Genomic DNA, 12,693 nt, shown 5'->3' with positions numbered 1-12,693 from the left:
CTTTCTGATAAGAGAGTACATCAGTTAGGATAACGGTTAAAAGTATCTTTAAAAGACTTTTGCTTCAGGATGAATGATGTGGCCTGTGTGATTCAGCGATAAATTCAAAAGCCTTGTCCCTATTGTGGCTTGCGGCCACATTTCGAACCCATTTTTCAAGCATGTTAAACCCAAGCGCAGCGCAGAGGGCTGCACGTGGGGCAGTCACAAACCAAGCTCAATAATCTTGCTGGTGGGGATGTTTTGGACACGCTGCTAATGCCTGTTTGCGACAATGCTCGCTAGTCCCGGTGGTGGCGGTGTTCACAGGTAACAATGTTTACCACCGTGAATGGAACTTGTTTGATTAACCCTGATCAGAGGATGAAACCACTAAAGAACCAAGTGAGAAAGAGGGAAGAGAACCGCATAGGGAAGAGCAGAGCGAGCAGACGAGCCGAACGCAGAGCCCGCGAGGGGCGAGTGGAAGCTCCCTGCGGGCAGGTACCCGGCCTCCGCCCCGCCCTGGGCGTGGCGGCCTCGGGCTCAGGGACCGCTGGAAGCTGCGAGACGCCCCCACGCGGGGTGCGCTTCGGCGCTAGACGGCCGCGTCCGGGGGAAACGGGCGCTGGTGAAAGCCTAGGTGTCCTGCTCCACGCGCGCAGCCGGACGTCGGGTACAGGGAGAGACGCGGGCTGGGGCGGGGCGGGGCGGGGCGGGGCGGGACCCGGCCCCTGAAGCGCGAGGGTGGGAGTGAAAGCAAAGAGGAGAAAAGTAGAGAGAGAGGGCAGTGGGGCCCAGCGCCGCGCGAAAGGCAGGAACCGACCCGCGGACAGGAACGGGTGCAACGAGGTCCCCGGCGAGCATGGGAACACAGGGTTCAGCCTCCTGCGGCGGGCGAGCACGCGGACCCCAGGGGCGGGCGGGTGAGACAGGACGTGACCTGGAAGCGCGGCGCGTGCCACCGCCCTGGAGCAGGCATCCGGCCTCCGTGGAGCGGGCAGGCGGGCCCCGGGTCTGGAGCCTGCGACTAGGGAGGGCGCCGCGTCAACAGCAGCGGTTGCGGGGCGGGGCCGAGTGCGCGTGCGCGGCTCTCGCGGGCGGGGAGCAGGCGGGGGAGCGGGCGGGAAGCAGTGGGAGCGCGCGTGCGCGCGGCCGTGCAGCCTGGGCAGTGGGTCCTGCCTGTGACGGGCGGCGGCGGCGGTCGGTCCTGCCTGTAACGGCGGCGGCGGCTGCTGCTCCAGACACCTGCGGCGGCGGCGGCGACCCCGCGGCGGGCGCGGAGATGTGGCCCCTGGTAGCGGCGCTGTTGCTGGGCTCGGCGTGCTGCGGTGAGTGGCTCCTCGCTCCCAGCCCTGCGGCTGCTGTCGCTTCGCCCCCGCGGGCGTGTGGGCTGCGCCCCAGCCAGCCCGGCGGCGCCCTGAAGAGGGTGGCCGGGGCGCAGAACACTCGGGCCCTGAGCGCCCGAAGTGCAGACGTGGGAGGGCCCCACGGGGAATCGGGCGCCCCCCTTCTTCCTCCCTTCCTTTCCCTGGTCGTCTTCTTCCCCCTGGGTGAGAGCGGGGCTCATCTCCTCCACCCGGTTCTCCATCTCCAAATGCACACACAGAGGACTCCAAACCGCGCACCTCGCGCAAAAATTAACTAGCAAGAAAGGGCGCGATCAGAGGTGAGGGGCTGCAGCTGCTAGGGATCCCCTTCTTTCGCACCCCTCTCCCTTCTCAGTGCTTAGACGCATTTGGGGTTGAGGGAGGGAGAGTGGGAGGGCCCGGGCCTCTTGCGATGGAAGTGCGCATTTTGGCGAAGTCGGTGAGAAGGGGTTTCTGCCGTTTGCCTCCCACATGAACATAGGAGCGAAGAGGACGTAAAGGACACAATTAAGTTTCATTTTCAACTCAGCATTCAATCAGAAGAATCTTCCGGCCGTGTAATTTTTGCTGTCGTTTTTAATCCTAAAAATAAGCTTGCTGGAAACTCTTTCTTTCTCGTGACCCTCACGCCCCATCAGCCACTTGCATACATTCTAAATTGTACGTTGAAGTTTTTCCCACTTTATTTGGGGGAACCGTTTTAAAAGTAATCTGGTTTTCGCCTGAAATAGGAAGACAGTAACCTCCAGTCAAAACATGTGCAACAGAATGGGATTTGGTGTTTTTCGACGCCAAAGAACCTCCACCCCCCCACCCCCACCCCGAGCTTTTGGAATCCATTTCGCTTTTGTAAAACGTGTGCTTCGTCTGTAAAAACTGAGCAAGGAATAGAAACATTCGTAGCTCTACAGTGAGTGCCTGTCACACTTCACATCCATAGAGCCTTTTGTGAACTTTTATAAGATTCAGAATTCAGCTTGAGCACCAGTGACAGCAATTGTTACATTTATTCTAGAATGCTAAATTAATTCGATTTTAAACTGATTATTAGCCTTGGTGTGCCGTTCCTAAAGGCTTGTGACTTTAGGTATTTCCAAGATGCCCTTAAGTCTCTGCTTACCACTTTCCTCCCTCCCCAAGCATCCTGGATGTTGGGACTGTGAATCCAGATCTCCGTTATCTAAATGGTTGATGTTAGTGTTTCCTGTCATCACGTTTAGTATGCTTGTTGCCTTTACTATCATTTTAGCTAAAATAATACTGCTTTCAGAGATGTGTTGTATAATCGCATAATAATTTCAGAACGCCTTCATATTGAACCAGATATGAAGTGATACAGTATCATTTATTCAAACTGCCTAAAAAGTAAAAAGTATAAACCATATACTATTTTTAAAACAGGTAGGTTAGATTTAAATCACGTAGTTTAGAACTGTTGGAATGGTACTTTGAGTGATAGGATTTATGTTAGGCCTTCTTTAGTAATAGTTAATATCATGTAATTAGCACTCGTTTACACACAATTTTAATGTGTTCGAATCCCTAGAGTCATCGAATTCAGAATTTATAGTATTTTATTTTACTTAGTTAATATTAACCTAAAAAAAAGCAAAATACAGGCATTATGCAATTGAGTTGTGTTAAGTGTGGACTGTAAAACAGGATAGTATTTGTTATAAAATATGTTTTTGTATGTGTTTAATATATAGCTTCAAAAGGACATATATGAAGAAAGATGTCTCAGCACATAGGTAGTTATAAACCAAGGGTTTGAGAGACTGACTTTAGAATCTAGAATGAGTAAGAAAGTGATGAATCTGTACATTCATTTGTATTGAAGTTTGATTTTGCTTTCAGTTTCGTTAATTAAGCTCCGGGAATCAGGGACCTTTCCTGGCACCCTCTACAGTGTTAGTGGCCTTTGTGGTAAAAGAAGTTATCTCAGATACTCATTTCATGCAATTACAGGCAAACTGGAAGGCACCTTAATGGTATGCAAGATGTGAAATGAATTACTATGTTGCATTCCACTCTGCCCCCACTCATGTACAATTATACTTTGTTTAAAAGTGCATAGTTTCAGTGGTATTTATTAGCTAGCAAATAAAACCTTAAATAATGATGGTGTTGTGAACTGTCTTTTTAGTGGTTGAATGATTCCTCTTTGTTCAAAATGAGGTGTTTTTTTTTTTTAAATCAGGGTACATATGATTAAATAACATTTTTTCCATCGTCTAAGTCTAGTAGTAATTTGGCTTGTTTAAATAAAAATGTTTTCTCTTAAAGAATATATTATTTTTAATTACAAGTTGCCATTTTAAGGAAGTAAATGCCTATTTAAAAGTACGTATTTATGGGGCCGCCCCAGCAGTCTAGAGGCAGTGTTTTTTAAAGCATTACACTAAATGCCTACCATTAGGACACTTGCTCATGCTGTCATCTGTGTTTTGGCAGATGTTTTATCTTTGCCACTGAGTTGTTCATGGAGATTTGAAAGGCCAAGTTCTAAAGATGAGAGATAGATGACTTTACCCCCAAATTGATACATATTCTAAATCCAAAATAATCACGCATATTCGCAAAACTAGATTTGCATTTCATAGTATGAATTCAGCTATAGCTAGTATATAGGCATTGCTTTTAATATAGTAATGTTCTTTTTGTGGCATAATTTTCAATCACTTTCCCTGTCTTAGGTTTCTGCCTACCTTTTTGTACAAGATAAACATTTCTATTTTCATATCTTATCTCTCAGTCTGATTTTAATAATATCGTCTTGGGTTATCATAAAGTTACTTTCACTTTGTATACTAGTGTAGATATTTCTTCTGTGATAAAAAGAACAAGAATAATAGTGTAGGATCAGTTTTGTTAAATTCATTGTAGTACTAAAGTAGAAAATACAGAGCACCCAGGAAATTTGATTCTGATATACCTAGACTAAGACAATAGAATCTGGGTTTTTCCTCTTTATGATTATACAGTGTTGAAACAGAAATCAAGCTACACCCACCTCTGAATATTTCATTCCAAATCCATGGAGCAGTTGCATAAGACTCAGAATCTGGTCAATCTCATGGTTTGAGATTCAGATTAGGAGAATTAATGTGCATATTTGAATATATATCACACTTGTAGGTTAAAAGGTAAAGCAAGGGGTTTGGCAAGTTCAAGGTCTGTCAAAACCACCTTTTTTCCATTTCAAGCAAGTATGAGCCTATACTACACACCAAGCAGTTTGCAACGCCCTCTTTGGCATATAGACAAATTTCAGACAGTATGTCAGTATGTCTCTTAATGACTTAAGATGTAGTATATAGACAGTAGGGATATCTTGTTTTTATCCCCTCATGGTACTTAGGTGCTTGTTAAGGCCATAATTCTGGATGTTATTGACTTTAAACTGCCCTGCCCTTTTTAATTCTAAGTTGGCCTCTTCCATTCTTATAAGGCCACTTTTAAATTCATTAGGGGGATTGCTTTGGGTCAGAACTAAGTACAACTTGTGGACACCCCACTCTACCCCAGACCTTTATTTTAGTGTCCATTGAGGAGAGATCTGACTTCATCCTTTTTGTACATAACCCAGTGTAGCTAGAGACTCCAGTTCTTCAAGCCAGACACTAGTTCTAAGGGGCAAAAGTAGGTAGGATTCCTTTCTGGCGTGTGTCTTTACTGATGATCTTTGCTTCTTTACCTAAGAGGCTGCTGAGACTTCTTACTCCATTCCTGAACATCCATTCCCAGCAGATAATTAACTTCCTACTCTACTGCAAAAAATAGTGGTGTGTGGTTTGGACTCCCTCTGCTTCCCTCCCACCATTACTAAACTGATCTATAACATCTTAGATAACCTTCATCTCATTCTCTTCCGTCATCCAGCTTCAGAAGAAAACCTACTCACTTTTCCAAGGAAAGGACAACCTGTCTACCACCTTTTCACTTCTACCATCTTGGAGACCTGCTCAGTCAGCTTAATTCTTCAGTCTTGCATCTTAGATCTTTCCCTCTCCATTGACTCCTTCCCCGTAGCTTGCACACATGATCAAATTTTACCCCATATTAAAAAATAAAACAAAAAACCTCAAGAACCAAAATGTCCTTGCCCTTGTTCCTGCCTGCACATTGTCAGTTGTTGCCTTCTCTGCTTTCTTACACTGCCAAATTTATTGCAAAAGAATCACTGCCACTTAATATATTTTAAGTGCTTGATAAAGCCATCTTGTTTCTCTCTCATTTCTCAAACATAGTGTGCATCAGATCTCACTAGTCCATTGACAGATAGAAAGATATTCTCCCCAAATATTTAAGCCTCTTTTCTCTATAATTAACCTACCATCTAACTAGCTACGCATAGTATTTTGGTTCACAATTTTAATTTTCCCCTCTTTATCTCCCCTGCCTCCCACAACTAACTTCTGTTGATTACTGTAAGTTTTAGGTCTTCTCTCCAGTTGTTCTTTACCTGGACTATTGCAGTAGTCTGTTAACGGATCTCCCTTTCTCTTTTCCCTTGCTGCCCTCAGTCCTTCCTTTACACTGCTGTCAATGTTTTTTTTTTTAATGAAATTAAATCTGAGTGGTTTACGATTGTTTATGTTATCAAGTCTAAACTCAGCATGACATTCAAGGAAGCCCTTTAGAAGTTTTCTTATTCATCTTTTCCAACCTCATTTCCTAGAGCTCACCTAAATAATTCTCTGCTTTCAGTTCTTCACTTTCTTTATCTGGCTGTACATGTTACTCTGCCTAGAAAGCCCCTTCTTTCCCATAACATTCTTACTCATCCTTTAAGACCCAGTTTAAACATCACCCTCTAGGAAGATCATTCATAGACACATTCTTGTGATTTTTAAGGAACTTTTCTATCCAACCATACAAGTGACTTGAGATTTTCCATGAAAATATGCAGCTTCATGATTTCATAATCAAGTCTATACAAGTGAGAAGCAGTGGCAGGTTCTCTTGAAATACAGAAGAAAAATCTATCTTCTCCCACATGACTTTTAGATTTTTCTTCTATGGAATTTATACTTTAAACTTTTTACATTCACAAGGAATGTATTGAATCCTACTTTCTGGACCCTGTGTTAGATTCTTAGGATACCAAATGAAGACAGTGTCTTACTTTCTGAGCCTGGAGAGATCAGTTAAGTAAAATAGTAATTACACAGTAGTAGGTACAGTGACAACATTTGAACACAAGGCAATGGGAGCAATAAGGAGGGGAAGAATACAATTGAGTAATGGTAAGGAAGGGGAACAAGATTGAACGACTCAACTGTGCTTTAGTAGGAAGAGCAAAAGTTAGCAAACTGTAGCTGCCATTTATTGAGTACTTGCTGTATATGTGAAAGGTGATACAAGAACATGTTATCTTATTAAATCTTAACAATATCTCTATGAGGTATATACCATCACTATGCACATTTTATAGATGAGGAAACTGAGGAGCAGAGGTAAGTAACTTGCCTAAGGTTATACAGCTAAGAAGTACATGAGCTGAATCTTAAACTAGGGTCTGACCCCTAAATGTGTGCTCTTAACTATTATACACCCTGTGTACTCAGTGGGGTAATAGTGTATAACAGTTAAGAGGCTATTTAGGTTTGAGGAACAGTATGTGCTAAGGCATGGGGATGAGAGTGCATTTGCATAGTCATGGAATTGCAATAACGTCATTATGATTGGAGTTTAGTGTGAAAATGAGGGAGTACAGGAGGTGGGGCTGGAAAGGATCTTGAGGGACCTCGTTTGTATTCCATGCTAATGTACTTAGAATTTAGCCTGAAAAGGGTTGAGGGTGTTGTTAAAGTATCTTAGGCAAAGGAGTGCACATTTGCATTTAGAACAGTTATTTTGGGAACTGTAGAAAATACATCAGGGCCAGGATGGAGAAACCTTGAGGATGGAGGCAGGGAGCTGGTTAGGAGGATATGGCAGTAGTTCGAGGGGGAGGATGAGTGTCTAATTCATTCATTCAACAGACATTGGATTTAGGAACTATTAATTAGGTTGAACCTACTAAGAATTCTCCATGGCTAAGGAGAGGGAGTAATCTAATGTGATTCTTAGGTCCAGGTCTGGTTCACTGGTAGATGATAGAAAATACTTTAGCAAAGTGATTTAGGCTGAGGGTAAGAAGTGGGGGTACGTAAGTTTTTGGACATACTGACTTTGAAGTAACTGTATTACATCCAAGTGGAAGTGCACAGCAGACAGTTGGCTGTCCAACATCTGCAGTTTAGAAGAAAGGCAGTGCATGATTCAGTTTTTTATTTAAAAGTTTGCGGGTGAAGAAAACCATGGGAGTCAGGGAAAATACTAGGGGGCAGAGGGTGCTGAATCTGAAGCCCTTAGGGACACTAACATTTAGTGTGAGTCAGGGAATAGATTTCAACAAAGAAAGCAAACTAGGATGGGGTGGACAAAGCAAGAGGAAATTCGTAATCAGGAGATACCATGGAGGCCAAGAGAGAAGAGCAAGAAAGAGACTGCCCACTGGCTCAAGAACTGTGGAAAAGTCAAGACAGAAAGTGAACCATGCATATTTGATTTTTCACAAGGGATTGGTGGTGACTTTGGCAAGAGCTGTAGTAATGAAGAAATAGGGGTGAATGGGTGGAGGCCACGTAACAGATTTAAGGAGTGAATTGGAAGTGAGGAAATGCTTATAGATTGTTAATTTGGGATGCTAGGGAGAGAGAAAGTATGAGGGATTTTTTTTAAGTTGGCAAATATTCAAGCAATTTTTAAAGACACACACAAAAACAACACCTTGTAAATGGAATGGGGGATGTGGGAGGCTGATAATCAACTAAGGAAAGTCCTTGAGGAGACTGATGGGTATGGAGGCAGAAATGGAAACTAGCTTTCAGGTGATGGGATTCATTTCTGAAAAGGAAGCAAAAAAAAAAAAAAAGGTGTGGATAGTTGGGGTTACAGGTAGGTTTATAGGGAAGGAGTATTGGAAGCTTCAGGATTCTCCTCTGAAGGTTTCAGTTTGTATTAAGAAATAGGGAGAGAGGACTGTTGGAGAGTATGGGATAAAGGGCAAAAGGGAGTAATTTAAGAGTTGTTAAAAAGAAGCGAAAATTTACATGAAACATGTAAAAGGGTAAAGATTGAAGGCCCGGAGGAGCAGGGACTATGACATTCTTCTGTTTTTGCCTATTAGCAACACGAATTTTCTTAGAAATCTGTAAGACCAATTACTCTTCTGCCCATCCATAAGGACGTTGTCCATGCAGAAAAGATAACACTTGTAACCATGTATTATATAAAGTACTTATCATCGCCCATATGAGAATTGTAAGCTCCTAAAAGATAATAACTGTATTTTTTCATCACTATATCCCCACATCCTATCACAATATTTCATCACAGGTAATTCTCGACAAATGTTCATTGCATTTTTAAAATTTCTAACCTGAACTTGTGTGCTGTGACCTCCATGGATTGAGTCTTCTCTGCCACTACAAAGCTCTTTTCTAGACTATGATATGAGATGGTTTGGGCTGATAGTCTATATTCACCAATACTTGTACAGTTCCAATGAAGGTTTCAAGTCTAATACTTTTGGCATTTGATATAAAATCATTTCCCCATTTTATTTGCTAATTTATCTATAACTCTGGCATTACTGTTGGTTACATTTGTCTGCTGCTATCTGATTTAGACTGCTATAAGCATATCTTGTTTATTCAGAGTTTTCTTATTCATGTTAATTATCTGTGTTTCTTTATTTGCTCTCTACATTTTAAATAGTTTCTTCACTTTGCTGTTTTATGAGAAGGGAGTAGGCAAAAGGAAAAAACCCCAAATCAAACAGTTTTACTACTTAATAGTTTTTTAATGCATCTTTATAGAGATTGAAGTTGTAGTTAACAGCTAGAGTGATATTTTTGGCCTGCCCTTATTTATTAATTACTAGTGCAAAGGTTATTCAAATTGTCGTTTATCCAGGTCAATTTTACTGTTATTTTTACTAATAGCATTTATTCTACTTAAATTGCTTCAGCTATAAAATGTTTTTATTGTAACAAATAATGCAGTATAATTATTGCTTTCTGTATTCCTTTGAAAATTCATTCTCTAAACATATGTTATGAAATGGTGGATTGTTCACCAACTACTTCTTACTTACTTAATTAAAGCCTTTGCAAAAAGTTTCATAGGAAGACTGAGTTCTTCATTCGTACCTCTTTTTTTTAAGAATAATCTCTTAAAAGTCAAACCATGATTCATACAAATATAAAATGAACATGTGTCAAAGATTTTATTTCACTAATTAATTTAACAAGCAAACCAGCAAGAAGGCAAAACCCTTTTAAAAGAAAATTGGAAAAACAGACACATTTATAGGCAATCAAGAATGCCTAAATGAATTTGCTAATAAATGCCAAATTGGTCAGTATCCTCAGGGCAGTAAAATGTAGTCTTTTGGAATCCTCTCTTCCACCAGGTGGAAATCAATTGCAGAACAAGATTTATTTTTATCTCTATGGACACCAATCCATTTGAATTACTATCAGTTTTCTACAACTTATGAAACTGTAAAACAGCCCAGTCAAAGTCAGTGAAAGGCACAGGCTTCTATAGAGTCAGATAATTCCAAAGGGTCTGTTAGACATTGCCCAGCACTTGACTGAAAGGATACCCAGTAGTCTTTGTATCCCTTTCAAAATCTTCGCCATATTTTCTGATACTTTCCTTCCTTTATAATTTGAACATCTTCACCCCTTTATTCTTCTCTGGTATACTATGTCCTCTCTCCCTCAGTGTTTCTCTCTCAGGGGAAATAATTCACAATTCCAAAGTTTTAAAGAATGCAGCGGAAGTCCAGGTTTTGCCTTGGGCTTCCTAGTATTTGGGTGGCTAGAAATGTAGAAAACTGGGAAGAGGTGAGCTGTGGATGCCCACAATATAGGTTCAGACTGCAGTTTCCCAGAAATATAACAATTTGGACTAGTCAAAGAAGGCCCATATCATTACATTAAAATGCCAGATTATCTAGTTTTTGTAGTATCACCCTACATTTTTACAGCATAGTATTGTTTAGAGAGCACTTGCCGCTGTGTTTTCCATGTTAATGCTCAACACAGTTCTGTGAAGTAGCCCGGTGTTTGTTTTTCATCCCCCTACTTAAGAGATCCTCCTATTTTAGAGAGTAAACCAAGGCATAGAAAAGTGAGTTGCTTAAGGCAGCATATTAAAAAGGGGCAGAAATAGGATTTTTACTCAGGTGTTTTGAACATTGTCCAGTACATATATTCCACTATGCATCCTTGCATTCAATTCATGGAGTATTTATTGAGTAAACATAGTGTTCTTAAAATAGAAACATTCTATGCCTCTGATTTTTATTCCAGTTTATGTAGAAGTAAATCTTAAGTGTGAACTATTAACAAAGTTGATATTTTATTTATATTTGTTAGTAATTTGTGTTTTGTTTTTGTTTATGTTTTGAGGGGAAGGCCAAGTAGCTACTTAGGTAAAAGAGTTGCTGAGTGGCTGAAGAATATGGAAGACAACTACAATTCCTACACATTCTTGTACATTTTAGTTGAACAATGAGTGATTACATTTATTTACCCAGTGCCTCTTCTATAAGGCAACAACTGGTAGTTTATCCTATTGAGAAGCGTAGATAGGATGCTTATTAGCAGTAACTGCTCTTGGTTTCAACTTGCATCTTACTTAGCTTTTTCACCGTTTTGTGGTTTCTTGGAGGAAGAATACCCGTAATATACATTTGGAGACTGTTGTTCTGTAGTGTCAATGAAATGTGGGGGTGGGAAAATGTCATTCAAGACTCCCATACAAAATGTCTATTGCTGCCTATATTTTGCTATGGGAAAGTAGCCACAGATAATGGTTTTTTTTTCCTCATTAGTATTTTAAGATTTTCCATCCTAGTGGAAAGATGTGATTTGATTCATCCTATCTACTTTGTATATTAAAGTACAGTAGAACCTGCCACTTTTTTTGGAAATGCAGCATAAGGATAAAGATAAATTTCATATCAGTTCTATTTAGCAGTGTATTGAAGTTGAGACTGAATAAAATATTTGGTTTGGTTTTCTGTTCAAAATTTTACCTTGATAAGGACAATATTTTTCTACATATATCAGTAGGCAGTAATGATTACTTCAAAGCTTCCAAAGCCAGATACTACACCTGCATGTTCCAACATAGTTGCTGAATTTATTACCAAGATGCATGTAATGTATACTTTGTATTATTGAGAATGAATAAAGAAAAGTCATAATGATGCCTTCCAGCTGTGCAAGTTAATATTAAAATATAATTTGTTTGCATATTTCACCTAATAGGTCTTCTTCATTGCTATACTGTTTACTTAAGTGAACAATGGAAATGTTGCTGTTTATCTTAAGGATTTGTAACATGCCTAAGATCTTACAGTACAGACTTCTATAATTAATGAAACATTTTTCTTTTTCCTTTCCAGGATCAGCTCAGCTACTATTTAATAAAACAAAATCTGTAGAATTCACGTTTTGTAATGACACTGTCGTCATTCCATGCTTTGTTACTAATATGGAGGCACAAAACACTACTGAAGTATACGTAAAGTGGAAATTTAAAGGAAGAGATATTTACACCTTTGATGGAGCTCTAAACAAGTCCACTGTCCCCACTGACTTTAGTAGTGCAAAAATTGAAGTCTCACAATTACTAAAAGGAGATGCCTCTTTGAAGATGGATAAGAGTGATGCTGTCTCACATACAGGAAACTACACTTGTGAAGTAACAGAATTAACCAGAGAAGGTGAAACGATCATCGAGCTAAAATATCGTGTTGGTGAGACTTCTATGAAAGCTCCTTTTTTTATTTGTCCTGATACAACCTGATCCTCTTTCGAGAGGAGGCTAAATGGGGATAGGTACTCCTTTGAATCAAAAAGCAGGCTGTTATTAATAAATGTTGATGTAATGTTTAGCAAGTTTAAGATTGTGATTTCTATCCTATTTGTTAATCTACTCTTCACAGTAAAACACATCTACTATTTAATTTGTATTACTTGTTAATTTGTATATTGTGTGGTTCTCAAACTTTTGGTCTAAGGACCATTTTATTTGGGTGATTGGTCCTGGGGTAATGTCCTCTTCATTTCTGTTTGCTGCCATCCAAGTGCTTTCTTTCCTGTGACTAATTTTCAAGTCTCTTTCCAATTATTCAGCCTTCTGTTTTTTGTGTTTTTTTTTTTTTGTTTTTTTTTTAACCTTACACTTTGACCAAGGGATGACAAGTCCCAGCCATGCTTCCTCTGGAGAGAATAGAGTCAGGAGATTAAATCACATTATCATGGATGATTTCTTC

General features: G+C 40.4%; 1 protein-coding gene across 6 annotated transcripts in view; it reads left to right on the top strand.

The window, feature by feature from the left end:
- The first annotated feature begins 300 nt into the window (after nt 1-300).
- The window catches only part of CD47 (CD47 molecule), a 44,442-nt gene continuing 32,049 nt past the window's right edge, over nt 301-12,693 (top strand). For 4 of the 6 annotated variants that reach the window (XM_063806943.1, XM_016941599.4, XM_016941598.4 and 1 more), the window contains exons 1-2: nt 1,068-1,310; nt 11,821-12,174. In XM_063806943.1, the coding sequence (XP_063663013.1) occupies nt 1,265-1,310; nt 11,821-12,174 (400 nt within the window). In that variant the 5' untranslated portion in view covers nt 1,068-1,264. Of the gene's footprint in view, nt 656-1,067; nt 1,311-11,820; nt 12,175-12,693 lie in introns of those variants that run through there. The other 2 variants (XM_063806944.1, XM_016941601.3) reach the window with 1 other exon arrangement.

This window comes from Pan troglodytes, chromosome 2 (genome assembly GCF_028858775.2).
Source record: "Pan troglodytes isolate AG18354 chromosome 2, NHGRI_mPanTro3-v2.0_pri, whole genome shotgun sequence".
Lineage (NCBI taxonomy): Eukaryota > Metazoa > Chordata > Mammalia > Primates > Hominidae > Pan > Pan troglodytes.
This window is presented reverse-complemented; position numbering and strand designations above follow the sequence as displayed.